We start from the raw sequence: 19,605 nt of genomic DNA, 5'->3' as shown, positions 1-19,605 counted from the left end.
CTATATGTGCATATCCACTCCTGATCTTTAAAAAAATCTATACCTAATCATTTCAGTGTATGAAATTTTTGAAGGGCAGCTTCTGTTATTATTTTTTTCTTCGTTCTTACACATGGTACCCGATTTCTTTGAGTGATTTATTTTTGTGTACATTTGTGTATTTTGAATACACTATTGTTAGAAAACCACTTATGGGAACTAATTGCAATGTCTTTTTCAAAGAGAATTTACATTTGTGTTTAGCCAGGCATCTAGGAGACATTACCAGTCTAAGGTCATGTTCATAAAATTCATTGTTTGAATGATTTTTGAGACCATCCAGGAGACACAATGAAAGCTGAAAAGCTACATGAAGACCAACTGGTAGTTACTTCTCAGGAACTGCCCAACCCTCAATACTCTGCTGGGTACCAAAGCCACCCTTCCTGGGGATAGGTGAATAGTAGATTTAGCCTTACCTTATGCCTCTCAGGGTTCCAAATTTGGGGGAACATCACTTAATTTTGTTTTTTTGTTTTTTGATGTGCTGGGGATTGAACCCAGGGCCTCATGCATACTAGGCAAGTACTCTACCATTGAGCTATATCCTTAACCCAATAAACTTACCACTTTGCAACAGTCTAGAACTTTGACTTCCAAACCCTTCTTAAGAGACAGTCAAAACAAAAGATCAAAATGAAAAATCAAAACTCAGAACTGTACAATCAAGACGAAGTGCCTTCAGGACCTCACTTATTTCTCAGCATTCCACCTTTCACTTAGATTTTGGCTTAGTATGTCTTTAATATCTTGTCAGTTATTTTGTGCTTTTAAGAAGTTTTTATATTATCCCAGCATTTTCAGTCAACTCAGAACACTGATGAAATAAACTAGTTGTCATACTTTCAGAAATGGACACATTTCCTAAAAGTGTCCACTTAAGACGAAGTTTTGGACAACTCAAACTTCATCCTTTTCTTCTAGGAAAAGGGAAACTGAAAAGTGCCTTCAAAGATCAAAGCTCCTCAGTCAAAATACGCAGGCAGAGACTGACCTGCCTGATTCATCACCTTCATAACTGGTTGTTATCATTCTAGCACAGCAGCTTCACTCCGTTACCAGAGACTCAGCCAAACCTGACTTCTGTGTATTTTATTTCTTAAAAGAACTCCCGACCCTTGGTGCCCATCCCACTCATTACCTAAACAGCAAGTTCACTTAACTCTTTGTGTTCCAGTCGAATGATGTCTCCATGTCTCACAAACTCCACTGGGAATGAAGGGTCTAGGGGATCTGCTGAGAAGAAACAAGCATTGATACGGGTCATTCACTCCCCAGGCCGGCATTGATGGAGGGCCTACTGGAAAGCAGTGCCAGAGGTACCAAGAATGCTGTGGGACCAATGAATGGGGACCTAGTCACCTCAGAGGATCAGAGAAGGGCGTCCTGGAGACTGTGCTTGAAAAGACAAAGGAGAGAATTTCATCAGGTGAACAAGTAAGGGAAAGGCCTAGAGCTATGTAAGAATAAACTCACGTGATCAACAGCACACGGTTTCATGTGGTCAGATGTGCAGGCAGACAGGGAGTGGGCGCAGGAGGAAAGGTGTGAATGAGTGGGGCCAGGCTGCCTAGGACGAGCCAGGCAACGTGGCCTTCATCCGGCAGGCCTTTATCTGAAGCCCCCACTGGAACTTACGCTGAGAAGCTAAATAACAAGACTTTCTTTTATAAGTAATAACATAGTCTTCCAAAAATTACTTCCATGAAAATCACCATCTGCCCAGCTCTCCTCAAAATCAAATCTTATCTCTGGTAACAGGCTTGCTAAATGTGAGGTGAAGAAAATGATGAAATGATGGAAGAAAAGGACTACTTCTGTGTCCTCTGGAAATCAAGACTGATGAGGTCTAGGAAGGCCGTAAGGAAAAGGTGCTGGCAGTCATCAGAGCGATGCAGACTGCACCCTTGTAAATTTCTGTTCCACACAGTGAAACCAACACTCTATGAATAGCTCAAGGTCAGGAAAGATAAATTTGCCAGAGGAAATTACTGGCTCTCAAGAGAATTGGAGAACTTGACTGCAACACTGCTCTGCTGCCTTTTAAGGTCTTCTAAGATTAATTAGCAAGATGACAAATCAAGTCAGTCAATAGGAAGGGAAGTTTTATTTCATATGGGCGGTGGGAGTTGGGGGAGGATGACACAAAGACCTTATTCTATTAAGTTACCAGAAAATCCCTAGTTGCTTAGTTGAAATGGAGTTGTCTTATCTTAGAAGCCACAGTAGAATAAGAGATCAGGCATGTCCAAAAGATTTGGTTAAAATCCATATAACTTAGAAGTAAAACTGTCCTTTCCTCCTAACTCCTCACTGTGGACCAGTTATGTTGGCTTGGTGGATCAAAACATAATAAACACTAGTATAATAAGAGTATAAAAACAGTTTGATGGTGTCATAATTTTTATTACTGAGGGTGCAAATAAACAGGATGCAAAGACAATGGTTGTGTATGTCATGTTTCTATCCTTAAAAAATAGCAATTAAAGAAGGACAAAGAAAGTGGATTAGATGAGCAGCTGCCCATTTCTCCACAAAGCCTCAGGAGCAGCTGGAGGCTACATGGTGGTATCTGCTGAGTCACAGAGAATACCTGTGACATAGGACATCGACATGAGGATGGGCTCAGAAGGCATGAGGAAGATGCCCTCTGCTCCCAGATGCAGCAAAAGGCAGTCTGCAGGTAGCTAGTTGCCTGACCAAAGAGAGGAGGAGCCAACTATAGCTCTTACTCTGTCCTAAAGCCTGGAGGGCTCAATAACAATGATCTTATTTGTTTTACTCACTGCTTAACCCCTATGCCTACAACTGTGCTTAGAACACAGTAGAACTCAATTGATAACTGCTGAAAGAATAACCCAGATCAGTAAAGATGCTGTCAAAGAAGCTTGGGAAAGCCCATCTCGGTACCATTTTTCTGGAGGCAAGAAAAAAGCGGAGGACTCAGAGGAAGTAGTAACTCAAGAAGTCCCATACCCAAGCACATTACCTGAGTTTGTATTATGTTTCTTGATGATCCACAAGTTGTTGTAGTCCTTGTGCAAATAGGTGGTGACCTGGATGGGAGTTGGACAGAGGAGGAGGAGGTGGGAGAATGGCATCACTATCACACAGCTAGCCAGGCACTATCCCCAGCAAATCAGCCCATTACGTGAGCCTCTTCCAGAACCCCAGCCATCAACCCAAGGGGCTGCATCTTCCACTAGACTCAGGAGCAGCACTGCTGAGTGAGATTCTCTCCTTCCTTCTGGATTTAGAGGCCCTGTCCCTCCAGAACATTTGGATTCATTTCTGTGTATTTTTCTGTGTGTTATCATTAAGTCCTAGCCTTCTAGAGGGAGGAACCATGATACTTTGTGTAATAGTCTCCAGCACAGAGTAGATACAGTGCATTTTAAAAAGGAATTCATAGCCAACTGCAGGGGTACATGCCTGTAACCCCAGTGACTTAAGAGGCTGAGGCAGAAGGATAACAAGTTTGAGGCCAGCCTTAGCAATTTAGTGAGGACCTCAGCAACTTAGAAGACACTGTCTCACCATAAAAAATAAAAAGGGCTGGGAATGTGGCTCAATGGTTAAAGCACTCCTGGGTTCAATCTCTGGCACACAAAAAAAAAAAAAAAAAAAAAAAAAAAAAAAAAAAAACTCTATAACTCTATGCCACAGATGCTGTGGTGTTCTCCATGTTACTTACAAAGAAACAGACTGAATCATTGGTTCGACATAGTCACACAGTTTATGCATTAAGGAGATAGGATTCAAATCAGGTAACTAACTCCAAAGTTCCCAAGATGGAGACTAAATACATACAATTATGCCAACTGTGTGAACAAGTCCAGAGGCACCCAGAAACAATGGAAATACAGGCATTTCTTTTACACTGAGAGTTTTTATAACCCCAGCTGGATGCAACATGACAACTTTATTTGCAAAGAAATTTGGAGCTAGCACTTATAGAAAAAAACATTTGCATGTATTAAGGCTACTTTTGCTTTGTTCCTCAGAAAAAAATTAATGATAACGATAGTAAGAATTTATAAGAGGCTAAAACTTTTTGATGGTTAATAAAGAAATTAAACCATACAGAGACCATCTGGCTTGGATTTGCTCATGGATGTCAAAGTTCTATAGGGCTCATGAATGCAATCCATGGCTGTGTGTGGTAGGGAATGCTTTTTACTTCTTCCCTTTTACAAAAACCATTAGCATTAAAATTTCTACAAGAAAAATTATGTCTTTATCGTGAGTATAGTTCTTGGCCCCTTTTCCCCATGAAACATTTGTTTTATAAAGAATTTTTGTTTTTTTATGCCATGAGGTTTCTTAGGAACCCAGGTATCCAATTATAGCAGAATACTGTATATCAAAATACTTGGATAAATACAGAGCTGGGATTATGTATAGCTTTTGTTTCCTTTTTTATGCTTTTCCATATTTCTCAATTTTATTTTAGAAATTTTATGTTTTAAAACATTTGTAAATGAGGCCTAGCGACATTACTAAGATGTTAACTGAAGGGTAGGTGATTTAGTCCAACCCCCTCAGCTCAAGTGAGGCAACAGGCAGAGACAGGCTCAGTGATCCTGCCAAGACCAAGCCAGACCATCTAGCTCCTTGCCCAGCGCACCCTCTCCACACCGCTGCTACGGCTTGAATCTGGAATGTCCTCCAAAAGCTCATGTGCTGCAGCCGTGGCCCCCAGTGCAGCCATGTCCAGAGGAGGACTTCTGGGGAAGTGACTGGATCATGAGGACTCTGAGCTCATCAGTGGATTGATCCATGGGTAGGTGAAAGAACCCTGGGAGGAGGCAAAAACTGTAGGCAGGAGGGGCGTGGTTGGAGGAAGTAGATCACTGGGAACGTGCCCTTGGGGACTATACTTTATCCCTGGTCCCTTGCCCAGTCCCCACTACATCTTGGCTTCCATGAGCTGAGAAGCTTCCCTCCACCACGCCTTCCATGATGCTCCGCCTCACCTCGGGCCCAGAGCAATGCAGCTAGCCATTGACTATGGACCAGAACCTCTGAAACCATGAATCAAAATAAACCTTTCCTTCTCCAAGATGTCTGTGCTAGGGGTTTTGATGACAGTAACAAAAAGCTGGCTAATACAGCTGCCATCGTGGCTTCACGCCTACCCTGTGGGCTCCAAGTGTACAACACCAGCCTCACAGGGTCTCTCAGAACTTGGCCCTTCTCTCCCTTTGCACAGTGCAGATGTTCCTGGCCACCACACCTGTAACTTCATTATCTTCTACATGACAGCTGCAGCAAGGTATCAACATGGGATGACTTAGTGATGGTTTTCTACCCTGGCTGGGGATTAGAAATATCTGGAGAACTTAAAAACAAAGCAAAAATGCACAATGCATGGGTCCCCCTCAAACTGGAATCTCTGTGGCAGAGTTTTTTAAAAGCTCTCCAGTTGATTCTAAAGCGCAGCCAAGGCTGAGGACCACTTGGTCAGAGAAAAGCAGAGAATCAGGAGTGAGAAACATGATCCCAATGCCCTGGATCAACTTTCTAGTAACTAAAAAGGAAAAGACAATAAAGCATTTTGAGTAGTAAACTTTTTTGCAAAGTGAAGAACTTGGTCATCTGTAAGAAGACAGCTGCATCTGCGAGCCTACCCTCCAGCCCCCACGTCCCATCTCCCGTCTGCTCCTTAAGGCGCGCATCTGAAGCTTCTGCTGGGGCCTCTCCTCTGAGATCACCCTTCCAGAGTCACAGGACTGTTTTGCCTCACCCTTCCTGACGTGGGGCTGCAGCTGCACTGCTGGCTCTCCTCTTCTGCAGACGCTCCCTCTCCTCCACTCCACCTCTTACCTCCCTGTTCTCTCCTTTCTTCTTGGCCTTTTCTGCTGGCTCTGCTCCAGGCAGCTTTAAACACCGTCCTCAATGCTGGACCCTGGCCAGGCCCCTTCATGGGTCCTTCCCCTGAACTGCCTTTCTGGGCAATGCGCTGTTCCCTGTGTTGACACCCACATGCTGCGCCCTCCTGGGATGAGCCCCAAACCTAGGATACACAAGCCAACCTCCTCCTGTCTACACAGGTAGCCCTCCTCCCAGTCCTTTTCCAACTCTGGTGACACAGCATCATCGCACATGCACTGGGGCAGCCAAACTACACACTGGGCGCAGCTCTTGGCCATCACACCTATGAAGTGCTTCCTGATCGATTCCCGTCTCTGTCCTGTGCTCTCTTTCAGAACCACCACTTCCTAACTGGTTCCTCACAATCTATTCCATTCCCACTACAGTTATCCTTCTAAACTAGAGAACTAACCATTTCTTACCGTCATTCGACAAATTCCATGTTCCCCAGTGTCTGCAGAAGAGCCAAATCTACTCAACAGAGGCCTCTCCCTTGTCTGACCCCACCAACCTTTCCAACATGCTGCTAGCCCTCTCAGAACTGTTTGCCACAGCCACACTAACACTCCCCGACACGGACATGTTGACACTCACTCACTCGTTCAGATGATTCTCATGGCTAACCTCACATGTACGTCTTATAAGTCAAGTCATTTAATCTTCACAGCAACCCTGCAATAGAGGGAGATATTGTTTTTCCCCTAATTTAATGATGAAGAGACTGAACCACAGAGAGATTAGAAATTTGTCCAAAGTTATACTTTAGAACAAGGACTCAAACCCAGGCAATCTAGTCTGACTCCTGAGTCTATGCCCATAGCTACTGCACTTGAGCCTTCTAGGAGCAAAAACCAAAGACCAAGAAATGGGAAGAAGTAAGCCCTTGCAATTCCCAATGAGAAGGGACATCACCCAGGCCTGTAGAGCTGAGAAAGCCCCACATAAGAAGGGCACTGTTCCAGCCAGATTTTTGTCACTGTATCCAAGAGACCTAACCAGAACAACTTAGAGGAGAAAAAGTTCATTCTGAATCACAGCTTCAGAGGTTTAGTCCACGATTAGCTGACTCCATAACTCTGGTCCCAAGATGAAGCAGAACATCATGGTGTTAGGGTGTTACAGACGAGAGCTGCTCAGGACAGACAGCCAAGAAGCATGGAGAACACAAGGTGCCTAGAAACAACAAACCCCAAGGCATGAATCCAGTCACCGACCTCTCCCAGCACACCCTACCTGCTACCTTGCCACCCACTTAGTCTGTTCATGGGTATTGATCCGCCCCTTAAGTACAGCCTCATCATCTGATCATCTTACCCAGAACGTTCTCACATGTGAGCTTTTGGGGGCACCTTATATCCAAACCATAACAGGCCCAGTACCAGGCAGAGAGGAGTCACAGTGGACAGGGAGGAACACCTACACTGAGTCCAAAGAGGCTGCAGCTAGCAAGAGGAAAGAAGGGGGCCAGAGCAGGAGGAACGTTTCAATCGGAGGAAAGGGGACAGAGGACGAGAAGAAAGCCAACGGCGGTTCCGCCACAGCAGCCATTCAGTGTGCGCACAGAAGGCCACCCACCTGCTGCTGACGGGCACCAACGCCCTCGGGGTACAGGTGCCTGTGCGAGTGCAGATAGCCGATGGCCATCCGGAGGTTCTTCACAGTGACCACAGAGCCGTAGGCCAAGTCTGGGAGGAAGGGAGAGAGCAGATGATGAGCAGGCACCGCGTGACAGCCAGAGACTCCCAAGCCCTCGGGCTCCTCAGCCCTCCAAGAGACTGCTGGGCCTGGGGCTGCCTTCTCGGTCCCACAGGACCAACTCAGGGACTTCCCCACTGAGTCTCACATGTGCCCTGCCCTCCCCTCTCTCCTGAGCACTTCAGAAGCTGGGTGTTGATGCTGTCATTTTTGAAGCACTACTTATACTGGCAAAAGTTCAGAAATGGCTGTCCCTCGGTCAAGGCCTGTACATGTATTCAGTGGAATAAAGAAGGAAGAAGCACTTTATGTCTTTATCTGGAATGTTCTCCAATATATAACGTTAGGACAGACTATTAAAATACTTTTGTGCCTTTTGAATCCAGTAGCATATGAAATAACTCTTCGATGATGCTTTGGGGTTTTTTTGGCGGGGGAAACTTAATCACTGAGAAACATCCCCGACTCTATTTTTTTTTTTTTTTTTTTTTTTTTTTTTTTTTTTTTATTTAGGGACAGGGTCTCCCTGAGCTGCTTAGCGCCTTGCCATTGCTGAGGCTGGCTTTGAACTCGATCCTCCTGTCTCAGCCTCCTGAGCAGCTGGGATTATAGGCATGCACTACCACACCAGGCTGATGCTTTGGATTTTTGAACTTTGAATTAGAACACCTAAAGTAAACTGCTTCCCCAAGAGCATGCCCTCCTGCAGGCTTTGGTTACTGAGAAGTCTCTTTTCCCTATTCCTGTCTCTCGTCTCAAGCCCCTGTACTCTGGCTGCCCCACCATTTACTACTGCACTGAAACAGGTCTCTCGCTCCACTAGTGATGGCTTATTCCTGTGCATTCAGTACACCACCAGCATGTACTGATTACACAGAAGATCCAAAGGCAGAGGAAGCTGGCTGCAGCCCTCAAAGAGACCTGTCTAAACAGAAGACAGCTCCACACACCGACAAGCACTGGACAAATGGGCAAGTCCTCCAACAAAGGTGTGACACATAGCACGGTAGGAGCCCAGAGCAGGCTAGGATGAATTCTCTTCTGGGAGCAAAGAGAGGACCACCTGACAGAAGAGGTGACGGCTAAGCTAGGGCTTTTAAATGACAAGTGGGAATTTGCTGAACTCCATAGCCACATTTTTCTAAGTTCTCATGCAGGTCAACACCTGTGCCCCTGCACATTGCTGACCACCTTTGCTCTCTGTTCCCCTTCCTCCCCCGAAGTCCCCTCATAGACTGGTCCTCTGCAGCCTCCTTCCCTCATTCTTCTTCCTCTTGCATTTCCTGGTGACCTGACCTTGGCCTGTTCTCTTTCTCTTTTGAGCTTCCTTATGGATCACAGTCACTGTCACAACATCAATTACCCTGTACTTGGTTGGTTCCTCCTTTGAACGCATCAGCCCAAGCCCACTGGCCTCACTGCACAGATTTATGCTCAAAGTCAGCCCTGATATCTGCCCTTCTGTTATGGGTTGGATATGAGGCGTCCCCCTGAAAAGCTAATGTGAGACAAAGCAGGAATGTTCTGAGGTGGGAATGATTAGATCATGAGAGCTGTGACCTAATCAGTGAATTAATCCATTTGATGGATTAATAATTTGAATGGACTACTGGGTGGTAACTGTAGGCAGGTGGGGTGTGGCTGAAGGAAGTAGGTCACTGGGGGCATGCCCTTGAGGACTATATTTTGTCCCTGGCACCTCACTCTCTCTACTTCTCGGCTGCCATGAACTGAGCATCTTTCCTCCACCATGCCCTTCTGCCACAGTGTTCTTCCTCACCTCAGGTCCAGAGCAATGGAGTCTGCCAAACATGCACTGAAACCTCTGAAACCCAAATTAAACGTTTCCAAGTTGTTTGTGTAGAGGGTTTTGACCATAGTGGCAAAAAGCTGACCACATACTTCCAAACCAACTTTTTCTCCTGCTTTCCTACTTCTCATTCCTTCCAGTCTTGGAGGGCCCATGTGCTCTGGACCCTGAGCAAAGAACTGAAGAGACTACACTGAGTGAGACGTAGTCCCTGGCCCCAAGAAGCAGTCACCTGAGCTCAAGTCCTCAGTGACATATTTCTTGCTTTCTTCCAAAGCCAGTCTTCCTTGCATATTCCCATTTGCCTCCCCTGTGGCTGCCACCATCACAGCCAGCTCATGTCCCTGTTCCTAGAGGATGTCCCCATCTCTGATCCTGTACTCTTCCCAGTCATCTACACTCTTCCAGCAGTGTCATCTCCAGCCGCCAGCCACCTGTTTAAAGACCTGCCCCATGTCTCTGACACCTCAGCTGAACATCTCAAACCCTTACAATCTGGGCCCAACCTACTTTTACCAACTTATATTCCGCTACCTTTCAGCATGTAACCTGTGCCCTGAGTTTGCCCTGTCCTCAGCTTTGATCATGCCATCACTGAAGCCTGATGCAGCCCCTCCTCCCCTGCTCACCTCCTGAAGTCTACCCACCTCTCCAGGGCCCAACTCTAAGTCACCCACTCTATTTAGCTCAGGTCCCCTCCACCAGCCCAGCAGTAGTGACCCCTCATACCCTTCAAGCCCAGCGCTCTGGGTTCCCTTTAAGTACTCAGAGCACACTGAGCACTCAGTCATACTGTGTGCAGCCCACTACCCCAGACTGTCTCTGGAGGGTGAGTGCCTACTAATGACCTATCTGTGAAGAAGCAAGTGGACAGGAGTCTCAGAACTCTGCAGTGGAAACAACAGCTGTCCCTAGGGGCCTTCTTCTGTCACCAAATTCTCTCTGACTAGCCCTCCCACGGAGTTGGCTTTGACAGCCACAAAGAAGTTAGTCATTAGGGTCAAACAGCTTGCTGCAAGGCAGCACATCCTGACATGCTGTCTTGAGAATGCATACCAGCATACCAGTCTTGGCCCCGCTCTGCCATCTATGGGCTAAAATAACTCAAGCTTGATCAGACTTGTCTTTTCCAATTCAACTCCCAGGAAATGGCTCTGCCCCTTCACTTGTGCAGAGGCCCAGAACACTCACGTTCAGGGATGGAAGCATTATAAAGGTTGTTCCCAGAAAGCCGGGCCTGGAAGGCAGAACTGAAGAAGCCATCACCGGGACCACTGCGGGAGAGGAAGAGGAAACAGTCAAGTTGATGGAGTGAAAATGGTGATTTCCCAGGAGCCCTCAGTTAATTTAAAAGAAATAGAATTAGACTGGCAGTGTGGTATCATGGGACAGTTGTGGGTGATGGAGTTAGAGAAATTGGAGTCCAAATCCCAACTCAGCCACTTACTGGCTGGATGACTTCGCCAATATACCTAACCTTGTTTAGGCTGGAGTACATTTATAAATTGGAGATTTTAAAAAGACAGAAGAACTCACAAATGATTAAATGAGATCATGGATACAAAATGTTAAACACAGTTCCTGGTACTTAGTATTCACTCATTAAATGGGAACTATTGCTGCTGGTATTATAGTTATTATTACCCTCACTCCTACTGCACTCCCTTATTTGCTAAGGTCAGGGACTCTATTAAAGATATAAAGCAATTTGGTTATTAGGAAACTTTTCTCTTCTTGGCCTTTCCGAGCCCTTGGGACACCCAAAGGATAGGATATAGGGGCAAAGAAACAAGGAAAAAACCCTTCCCCCCACCACCATCCTAACCACAGACCTGGGAAATCACAAGGCCCACCATGGGCTTAGGAACTAGAAGAAGACCAAAAGCAAGACGCCAGAAAAGTTCTGGCCGTACCTTTTGTTCAGCACCGTGATGTGAACGGCAAAAATGGCCACATAGAGCACCAGGGGCAGCACTATAAGGCACAGGATACGAGCAGTCAGGTGTTTCCCCACAGTTACCTGCAACAGAGGCCAGCACGGGGTGAGGCCATGTGGGACCCCATTATTCTTTATACCATCCATGGCATTATGTAAGTTTTTATGTATAAGCCATAACCATTAAAAAAGCCCAAGAAGAAAGAAGAGTAAGTTGAAACCTGAACCCTTTCTTTCTATAACCCACCCACCTCCACAGCCTGCTCTTTTCTGCACCTCCAGGCCCTGCACCCAGGACCCTGGACTGTCTCAGTGCCTGCCAGACAAGATGCAGCTGCTGCACATCAGGCCCACGATCTGTCACATGGAACTCCCTGCACTTTCCCAATGTTGCCATGTGCCCCGCCATAAGGCCAGCTGTTCCCTGCCTGGACTCCAGCCTTGACTTCCTTCCAGAGGCCTCCCTGGAGCACCTGCGACTTGGATGGTGGCCTCTCTCTGCACACACAGCACTTACTAGCTGGCCTGCAGTGTGACTGCCTGTTCCTTTCCCTCTCCAGCTCTCCTTGGACTCCAGAGGACAGAATCGTGTTTTGGCCATCTGTACCTCCTCAGCATCTCACAGTCAGCGGACAGCCTCTATGTATTTTCTGGATGAATAACTAGTGTGCTGGGAGTTGGGTTCAGAGGTGATAAAGCACCTGCAGCACAGTAGCTGAGACCTGGCCTCAGCTTACCTAAAAATGAGCCCCAGGCCTCCCTATTGCTACCTGTATAACCTTGGGAAAGCCATTACCTCTTCAGGTCTCAGTTTGTTCATTTGTAAAACCAGGGTAATAACTACCCAACTCATAGGACTGTTGTGAGGGGTGAATGAGATAATGAAGGCAAAGCATTTCACCGATTGCCTGGCACCAAATCAGCCCATTATAAATGATGATATTATAATAAACCCTAAATTCCTTACTGGTCTCCCTATGTGAAGACTCTGGATCAGGAAGGAAAAATTGTAAGTTCAGAAGGTCATTCCATCCATTTTAACTAAGGTCTCAGGTAGTCAGAGTCTGCTACACACTTGACATGAGCCCAGCTGGACAGAATACTCTGGCTGGGTAGTTGAAAAGACGTTACAGAAACAAATGCCAAAAGAGAAGTTTAAGGTTATTAGTCTATCCTCTCCTTTTATGCCCCTCTAGCTCTTCCACCAGGCCCACTCCCTGATGCCCGGTTGTCTACTGAGGGTAGTTAGGACTAGTCCAGCTGAGACCCAGGACACAGTTGCTGCCTAGCCTGTGGCTGGGGTAGACCACTGGGAGCGATGCTGGGGAGCAAAGACATTCCACAAGCACTTAGGTTCTCACCAACGAAAGACTGAGGTCTCCAAACAGGTGCCAAAGGTCTGAAATGGTGTTCAACCCCACCTGCAGGATGATGAAGAGGCCAACAAACTTGACCCCTAAAGCACCAGCAAGACTGATGCCAGTCAGGCTGAGCCAGGACCACCAGGGGGCAGAGAAAGGCCTGGAAACCAACAAGACACAAGAGTTTAGTTTGGCAGCTGGAACCAAGCTCGAAAACAAGAGCAGCAGTGGAACAAAGCTAGGGCTCAGAGAGGCTGTGCTGTGCCCTGTGGCTTGGGCAAGGAGGCCCAGTTCCAGGGAGGATGTGGTCTGTGAAATCCCTAAACTGCAGACAAACCAGGGTGAGAGTGAGCAGGATATTTTCCTGGGGAGATGGTCCAGGGTGTTCCTGGCTATGTGTGGGGCATAAGATAGACAGAGACTCTTTCTTCACTAGTAACCAATCGAGTAGAAGTAAAAGGAAAATCCAAAGAAGTCCACAGGGTTCAGTCAGCCCAGGACCTGTTACAGTCAGCATTTATGGAGTGCTTATTATGTGTCAGGCACCATTCAAGTACTACACACATATCAACTCTTCTATTCACCACAGCCCTGTGAGGAAGAGCCAGTTATGATCCTTTTTTTTTTTTTTTTTTTTTTTTTTTTTTTGCGGGACTGGGGATCGAACCCAGGGCCTTGTGCTTTCAAGGCAAGCACTCTACCGACTGAGCTGTATCCCCAGCCCCATGATCCTTTTTCAATACATCAGGTACAGAGTGCTTAAGAAAGACAGCCGACAAGCAGTGGAACCTGGCACGTGCTCTTAACCATTTGGTTGGCTAAAGCCAATGCCTCTGTGCCTCTGCATCTTCATACCTCCAGTTCCTGGCATAGAACCCACTGCAGAGTAGCCATTCAAGAAATGGTACATGGACCCAGAGGTGGCAGAAACAGAAGGTAACTGAAAGCCAGAGTGTGCTGATAGGCACTGGCCCAAGCGTGATTAGCATTGTGTGGCTTAATGAGTTTGGCCACCGGTGAAACCACACTGACTTCTGGAAGAGCCCATGAGAGGCCAGCTCTTTTGGTTTAAATAGTTTGAATGACCTACTCTACTCTCTGAGACAGAAAGATGATCTAGAAAAGATTATTCTGTGAGTAGAGCAGATCAGCTTTAAAACTGACAAGAGCCTGAAAGGATCCTCTTGTCTTGTCCAGAACATCCACCATTAGGTCAGAATTGGATGCAATCTCTGGGGCCGGGAGACAAACAATTCTAGGCAGCATCTACCCTGGTGTCTCACTCCTAGGACAGAGAATTGAAGCATACCTTGTCTGAGTCTCCTAATCAGCACTGGTGCTGAGGGGCATGCTAAGCAGAGTGAGGGAAGCTATTAGGACCCTTCTATAAGATCCATAAACCCCTACACAACTGTACCCCCACTGTAACCCTAGTAATAATGTTCTTGAAAAAGACAATTGTATGTTCTCAATTTCACATAGAGCAAACATAAAAGCATTTATAAAAAACTTTTAAATCTATTTTTATTATTTAAATTGGGTGATCTAAATTTAAAAACAAATGAAAAGTAGGCTTTAAGACAAGTGCTCTGGGCACCCACTCTGGTTCTGGCTATTATCAAATTCCCGGGCTGCCAGTTTCTGACCCTCCCCTCCCAGAGATGGTGTTTCTGACCTGTCAGCGCAGGAGTTGTACTTGACCATGCTCAGCATGGCAGCCATGATGAAGAACATCAGGATGGGGTCAAGGAGGATGTACTGGGACAGAGTGAGGCATCCTGTGTCTGAAAAACATGAGCTCACTGGTCAAATGCAGTCGAGAGGGAATCCCCTGAAAACCAGAAGCCCCATCTCCCTTGCTTAATTGCTTATAAGCCTTTGGGCAGGCAAGACTGGTTGTGCCACTGAGTCACCATGGGATCATCAGAGAGGTAGGAGGCCATAGCTCTGGGATACACAAAACCCCATGATGAGAAGCAGCATCTGACACTGCTTCTGGGCCCTCCACCTCAAGAGGGCCCTGAGACAAGTCCTCCCCATTTCCACCACCAAAAAACAGGCCTGCCACCCTGCTCGTGCAGGTGCAAGATGAATATACCTGTGATAGAATCTTAGCATTTGAAACAAAATTGCTGCTGGAGATTGATTCGTCATGTAGGTGTCAGAGTGGGGTTTTGTTTGTTTGTTTTTTAACTTAACTCTCATTACATCATGCCTCTGCTTAAACCTTCCAATGTCTTCACATTCCACTCAGACTAACAGATTCTCAGGATGGCTACCAAAGACCGCATATCGCCCTCCCTGTGTAACCTGTTCATCTCCACGCTCTCTGCCTCACTCGCTCTACCCTCACCATAACAACCTTCCTGTTGTTCCTTGATTCCACAAAGCCTAGCCCCCATGTGAACATGCTTCCCTCGAAATTCTGCATGACCTTATCTTTTGTTTCACTCAGGTCTGCTGCCTTCTCAGGGAGTTCTTCACTGCCCACCTGACCTAACAGTACTGATCCCCATTCCTCTATCCTTAGTCTGCTTTATTTCTACATTGCATTGACTGCTTAAGATGTTCCACTAAGACTTACTAACGTACTTGCTTATTTATCTGTCTCTTTAGAGAGTAAACGCCACAACAGCAATGTTTTCTCAGTCCTTGGAGGCCAAGGAAAGTGGCCCGGCTTAGGGCAGGTGCTTGAGAAATAGGTGTTGGTGACAAGCAAAGAATACCTGAAATGACTTAATGAATCAATAACTGAAGAAAAAAAATTAAAGATACAAGGAAAAGCCACCAGTCCTCTATAGGAAGATGCTATAATCTTGAAATATATCCATCAAAACAAAGGTACAGCCCTGTCAAAACAAACCCCTAAAATATCTACCTAAATTGGTCTGGACTTCTTTGAATGTTAAGCTCCATGAGGTCTTGAATTCACTTTCAGAAGAACAAAGTAGGTGGCAAGATCAACTTCTATAAATCACTCTCATCTTATCCATGTGAGGAACCACAGAGAATGTTTAAGTTCCTACTGCTATCTCCTGCCACACAACTATTTCCGGGGCATCCTGCATTTAGTTGTGATTTAGTTTAGTGAGTGCAAACTAATCTGTGTATTAATCTGACAGAAGCAAAATTTAAACTATAAACTCCCTTAAAACATGCATGCATATACACATAAATTTATCTTATTATTCATTCCAAATTCAAATGCAGACTTGGAGAGAGTCTATCCTTAGGATTACCCAGGCCAACTGTCCCCTCCCTTAATATAAAGGCTTGCTATAGAGCAGTACTTACAAATAAATTACTAGTAAATAAAATGAGATCGTCAATATAATTTACCCAATCCTAAAATTACTTAAGAACTGGGCCCACAGATGGGTGCTTGTACGAACTGAGCCTCACCGTGCAGCATCCACCTCCCCACACACATGGGATAAAACGACTTACCAAAGGTGAGAAGGGCAGCAGTGAGCAGTGCTGCTGGGAACGACTTGGACAGATCCAACACAGTGAGGTAGGCGAAGGGAATCAGCCAGGAACCAAGGAACGCACAGAACTGTGGAAGGAGCAGGGTGGCTGTCAGGTAAGGTAGGATAACCACCAGGGGCTGCTTGTGGACCTACTGTGGTACAAACCAATGTTTTCAGATGAAGGACCCTGATGAAAGCATGACTTTGGTGACCTAAAAATCACCTAGAAAACCTAAAAACAAGAAAGGGGAGATGTAACAGTGAAGAGTCAAATCAAGTAAGATGTATGTCTGCCCACAGCAATAACAGGCACACTGGCACGAGAGCAGCAAAGTTCCGGCAGGAAGGTGGGCAGGACTGCCTTATCACTGTGACCTAGCTGTGACCTTGAGTCCCATGGCTTACCTCCGCCTCCCCATCTGTGTGATGGGAGATAGAATTCCTACCTCACAGGTTTACTCTGAAGATTAAATGAGCTAAAGATCTATTAATGCACAGAAAGTACCTGATGGAATGTTAGATTCTATCTAAAAACTGTAGGTACAAATTGAGAAAGAACTCTCTCAGGTATCTTACTATTTTAGAGAATTCTAGTGTTATTTCTGTAATCTCTCTACTGATTCTTTTCTTCAACTACAACAGAAACCACTCTTTAACCTACAAGATGTATTTTGATTTTGGAAAAAAGATCACTCAGCACTTTCATATCTAGAAGATTGTTTGCTTGTTGTTTTTTGTTTTTTTGTTGTTGTTAGACTTGTTTATTTAACTCTCCAGCCCTCTTCCACCCCTCTATGTGCCTCTGAACAGCAAAGACAAACCCAGAGAAATGGTCAATTCTCTCATTTGGGTTCTCACCTTTGTAAACAGAAAATAACATGCCTGAGTGTGAAAGAGCTTCTCAATTTCCAGAGCAAGTCCACAGTGAGTCAGGCCTATCTTCAATTATGTCAGCTTCATCATGTTCCAGGGAAAACAACAAACGCTTATTTTAACACTTATTTAATCTTCAGAGTAAACCTGTGGGGTAGGAAACCTTATTTTCCTGAATGATGCCTGAAACCTTCATGTGTAAAGAGGCAGGAACCAAGTGGCAGGGCGTGGGGACGCCAGAATCTCAACAAAAGGCTGGAGCAGTTGTGGCTGCAGAGGGGAAGGATGTGCCGCCTGCCAGCGCGGAGGCCAGGGCGGGCTGCAGGAGACTCCTGACTGCCTGGGTCCCGGCTGCTCTCCAACCTGAGCGCGACGCTGCACATGGGCAGCACCACAGGCCGCAGCGTGCGCTTGCTCTGTGATCTCTGCATTGTCTACCGCCTCCCTCCCTTCCTCACCCCTCAGTTCTCAATCGCCCCCTCGCCCTGCTCCTCCAGGAGCACCCACTCCAGGGCTTCCCACTGAGCGCTTCTGAGCGAGCGTGGGCCCAGGTCCAGCCACTCCACAGCAAGCCGGAGGACTCACTCCTCTCATTCCCATGTAGCGGTGATGCTCATATTTGTCCCCAGGCTTCTGGAACAAAAAGGTGCCATCATATCCACTCAGGTAGCCAGCAAGACCAATCAGCATCTGAGAAAAGAACAAAAAGATGAGAGGCCTCTGGAAAGATCCCTCTGTTCCCTGAATGTCCCTCCAGCTGCACCACAGCCCTTGGCATCCCTTAACGACGGTCCACAGAGGAGTGCCCGCCACCACATTTTCTCCTGCAGCTGCTGCAGAGTAAAGAATCCTCTGTCTGTCAAGCTCGCTGCTTGAAACAAATCCTCTCTTGTATAAAGGCCAGTTCTTGGAAAACAGTGTGGACTGAATCCTGAGGAAGGAAATACCCCCAGGCGTGAGGGGTGGGCTCAGTGCAGGGCTTGCACATCAGCCTTCTTTCACGTGTTAGGAAATGGCTTCTGAGGAGGGAGTTCATGGGTGGATGCCGATTCCCAGGAGATTGGCTTATTGAAAGGAAACTGAAGTTCCAAGTCACAATAAGGAGAGAGAAAAGTAAGCAAGTAGCTACATGCCAGGAATAAGGAGAGAGGAATGAAGAGACAGGCATTTCCCCAGGGATGAAGAGGAAGAAATGCCAGTTTCCCGTGTGCAACGGAGCTATAACACACCTCTTCCATCAGGTTGTTCCTCTCTTCATTGTTCCTGTGTTGTAAAGCAGGCAGGAGGAGGCAGGGCATTTTCTATCCTTTTCTGGATTTAGAACCAGTTTCAAAACAGGCCTCGTGCCCTACCGCTTTCCCCACCCCTCCTTCCTCAGGGACCTCTGAGGAAGCCCACCTGTCACAGATCACTACTCTTGCTTGCCCTGCCCCTGCCTTTATCTCAAGCACTACTCTCTCCAGGATCGCTTCCCACTCAGTACAGGCCCGCGCCTGTGCCCTGGTTCTAAGATCTGGCTCTCCAGTCGGGAAGAGGCGCTTGAGTAAAAGCCAGGGCTAATCCACTGCCCTTCTCAAGGGGTTTGTTTTTAAAAGCGTAAAGGAATTCTAACTGTAGAATTTCTAATTTTAAAACGTTTGCGAGGAATAGATCAAAATGGTGTATGCAGGGAGTGGAGAGGAAGTTTTGCTTCCAGGTGGGCAGTCAGCTCTTCCAAGCCATTTCTGCTTTATGTAATATATTCCTTCTATTTCTTTTATTGTTTTAAAAATTGAGATAAAGTTCACATAACATAAAATTCACCATTTTAATATAAATAACCAGTGGTTTTACATATATTCACAAGGTTATATAATCATCCCACTAACTAATTCCAGAACACTTCACCACCCAAGAAGAAACCCCATACATATTTGCAATTGCTCCCTAATTTTCCCTCCCCTCAGACCCTTGCAATCACAGGGCAATCGACTTTCAGTCTACAAATTTGCCCATTTCAGACATTTCAGTCATATACACAGCCTTTTATGACTGGCTTACATTTAGCATAACATTTTCAAGGTTCATTCATGTCGTAGCATGTATCAGAACTTTATTCCTCTTCATGGCTCAGTAATATTCCATTGTAGGGACATGCCTCATGTGTTTATCCATCTATCAATGAATAGACCCTCTCTCCATTTCTGAGCCCAGAGGATCCCTAAAATCACCTAAGATTTTGTATGAAAATTGATGATCCAAAATGTCAGGGAATCCTGCCAGGAAATTCTTAAGTCCAAGAATTAAATCCAAAACCAACACCTGGCTCCAAGCCTTAGGAACCATCCCCCCAGGCAAGAGCTGCTATTTACCACTCTGCTCACCTTTCCCAGAGGTGGGTGCACATCAAAGAAAAAGGTGCGGTTGATATAGTAACTTCCCATTTTTCCAAAGTGAGTCTCATCCCAACTAAAGGAAAAACAGAATGCCTTAATAAAATGTAGTTAAAATGACAGTTAAAACTAAAGACAATGAGTCTCAAGATATTAATAAGAAAATTTGGATTAA

The 19,605-nt window shown here is 46.0% G+C and overlaps 1 protein-coding gene across 2 annotated transcripts in view; it reads right to left on the bottom strand.

Annotated features, from left to right (window-relative positions):
• Window positions 1–19,605, bottom strand: part of POMT2 (protein O-mannosyltransferase 2) — a gene marked incomplete at its 5' end in the record, with an annotated part of 38,417 nt that overhangs the window by 11,112 nt on the left and 7,700 nt on the right. Inside the window, 10 exons of one of the 2 annotated variants that reach the window (XM_079130157.1) lie at window positions 1,203–1,275; window positions 3,029–3,095; window positions 7,489–7,598; window positions 10,610–10,692; window positions 11,332–11,438; window positions 12,716–12,875; window positions 14,391–14,499; window positions 16,163–16,271; window positions 17,644–17,748; window positions 19,422–19,506. In XM_079130157.1, coding sequence (XP_078986283.1) covers window positions 1,203–1,275; window positions 3,029–3,095; window positions 7,489–7,598; window positions 10,610–10,692; window positions 11,332–11,438; window positions 12,716–12,875; window positions 14,391–14,499; window positions 16,163–16,271; window positions 17,644–17,748; window positions 19,422–19,506 — 1,008 coding nt within the window. The remainder of the gene's footprint in view (window positions 1–1,202; window positions 1,276–3,028; window positions 3,096–7,488; window positions 7,599–10,609; window positions 10,693–11,331; window positions 11,439–12,715; window positions 12,876–14,390; window positions 14,500–16,162; window positions 16,272–17,643; window positions 17,749–19,421; window positions 19,507–19,605) is intronic. The other variant, XM_079130156.1, reaches the window with a different exon arrangement.

The sequence above is a fragment of the Sciurus vulgaris genome (assembly GCF_902686455.1).
Source record: "Sciurus vulgaris genome assembly, chromosome: 2".
NCBI classification, from domain to species: domain Eukaryota; kingdom Metazoa; phylum Chordata; class Mammalia; order Rodentia; family Sciuridae; genus Sciurus; species Sciurus vulgaris.
This window is presented reverse-complemented; position numbering and strand designations above follow the sequence as displayed.